At 55.6% G+C, this 2,044-nt stretch overlaps 1 protein-coding gene across 1 annotated transcript in view; it reads left to right on the plus strand.

Annotated features, from left to right (window-relative positions):
* Positions 1 to 2,044, plus strand: part of ACAD11 (acyl-CoA dehydrogenase family, member 11) — a gene marked incomplete at its 5' end in the record, with an annotated part of 21,044 nt that overhangs the window by 15,567 nt on the left and 3,433 nt on the right. The window contains one exon of the mRNA XM_010132482.1: positions 951 to 1,017. Within this exon, the coding sequence (XP_010130784.1) occupies positions 951 to 1,017 (67 nt within the window). The remainder of the gene's footprint in view (positions 1 to 950; positions 1,018 to 2,044) is intronic.

Below are 2,044 nucleotides of genomic sequence, written 5' to 3' on the forward strand. Positions count from 1 at the left end.
CGGGCACCAGCTGCCACAGTCGTTGTGTCTGACCTCGGGACCGGGACCGACCGGGCTGGTGTGGGTCCGGTCTCCAGTTACATCCTGGAAGCTCATCAGCTGCATTGAGACAGTAATTAAGACTTTATGGGTTATGACATTGGTCAGGTGTGACCGTGCTGCCTTTCCCCGGGCTGTTCTGGCTGCGTGAGAACGCGGAAGGAGGAGAGCACGCTTGGGTACGACAGAGCCTTTAAAGAGAAAGGTCCTGAGGATTAAGGCTCGTGGAACTAGAACGCTATTTTAATTAACGGTGTCTAATTAATGGTAGACTCTTCTTGAGGACTTTCTTGTGCTCATGTTTTCATCCAATGGCATGAGATGCTACAGATTCTTCTCGGGTTGAGCTTCCCCTCAGATCTGTCTTTGAGGTGCAAACTAAAATCCTTTGCATAAAGGGGAAAAGCCTAATTCCAAAGAAGTTCCTGAAGTGGCAGCGGAGTTGTCATGGTGACCCTTTGCTGGGCCTGCTTGTGTAACGTGGTTATACCGTGGTCGGCGTTTCAGTCCCACATGGATCCTTTGTTGTTTAAAGATGTTTTGCCTTTAGAACGGCACCGTCTCGCCGTGAGCTGTGCGTTGGTGTCACGCTTGTCCCGTGGCGGTAACGGAGGCGGAAGGGGTCAGACACGAGTCCCTTCTTGTTCTCTTTTCCTCGGAATCGGTGGCGGAGCTGGAACTTGGAGGGTTCAGATGTTTGGCTTTGCGTGTTCCTCTCCCCACAGGTCACCTCCCTTCCAAGCAACGAGATGTCTTTGGTTTCACTCTGATTGCTCGGAGCGTAAACACAGAGTGCACGCTCCTGCTCCCCTGGCACGAGAGGAAGAGAGTGGGTTTGTTTGTGTGAAACTTTGATTCTGCAGTGAGATTTTCCTATACTGAGAATTGTCTCTGTTTGTGTCTTTTTTAAGGTGCTGGGAACCCAAATTGCAGAGTCGCGATAGTAATGGGCAAAACCAAAAGCTCCTCAGCGTCCAGGTGAGGGTTCTTGGGAGATGCACGGTTACCGGCAGCCCGTTTCCTGGGGGAGTCGCCGCTGGCAGGCGGTTGGTTAAGGGAAGTACCACCGATTGCCCCGGTGTGCTCATGAGCTGCAGGGGGGTTCCAACCCGGGCGTGTGTCTGTTGCTGAGGGCTGCGATGGCCAAAGCCTCCCGCCCTGCTCCTGTCCCAGCTCGCAGTGGTGTGCTTCCCCCCAGCGCTGCTGCAGGGGGGCGCAGCTCCCCAGTGCGTTGGAGTGGGGTGTTTGGGGGGGTCACTAACTTTATCTTGGTCATGTTAGTTAGACTAAAACTAGTTGGGTTTGGCTGCTCAACCAGCAGCTATCTTTGGGTTACGACTTACTTCATTAGTATCTAAAACAATTGACGAGAGGAAGAATTGCTTGCTGAACTGAGAACAAACCCCGAACTTTGCGGAGCTCCCCTGAGCAAAGGGAGCAGAAGGGGCACAGCAGAGACCTGGGGATGGCCCGAGCTCGTCCCTGCAGGCGTAGAGCAGTGTTTCCCCAAGCTGTGCGAGCAGAGAGCATCAGACCTGCTCCTCCCGTTCCTCTGCGGGTACGTGCGGTGCTGCCCTCTTCTCCCTGCAAAGAAACACGTTGTTCAGCTCATATCGCCACCCTGGAGCTGCCGTGGGCAGAGCGTTAGGCAGGCGATGGACGGAGCGCTCCGGGACTGCGTCTGTTAACATCGCACCGCCTGTCACGGGAAAGAGCGGGAACGCTTTTATCTAAGCTGGATTTCGGCCCAAATTCCAGGGGTTATCTGGGGGTTTTGGACGCGGCTGGGTCTCACGGGGAAGTAAACAGGAACTCGCTTGCGGCGCACAGGATGGTCTGTCCGGCGGCTGCACGGGCAGCGCGTCTGGTGGGAGCTGCGCAGATGATCACGCAGGGGCCGTGTGACGCTGCTGTGCGACACAGCTCCGGGGACCTGGCGTGTCACCGCCAGGGCTGTGTGACCACTGGCTGACCTCCGCTGCTCTGGGGGAATTTAAACGTGGGG

The sequence above is a fragment of the Buceros rhinoceros genome, unplaced genomic scaffold (genome assembly GCF_000710305.1).
Source record: "Buceros rhinoceros silvestris isolate BGI_N320 unplaced genomic scaffold, ASM71030v1 scaffold16613, whole genome shotgun sequence".
NCBI lineage: Eukaryota > Metazoa > Chordata > Aves > Bucerotiformes > Bucerotidae > Buceros > Buceros rhinoceros.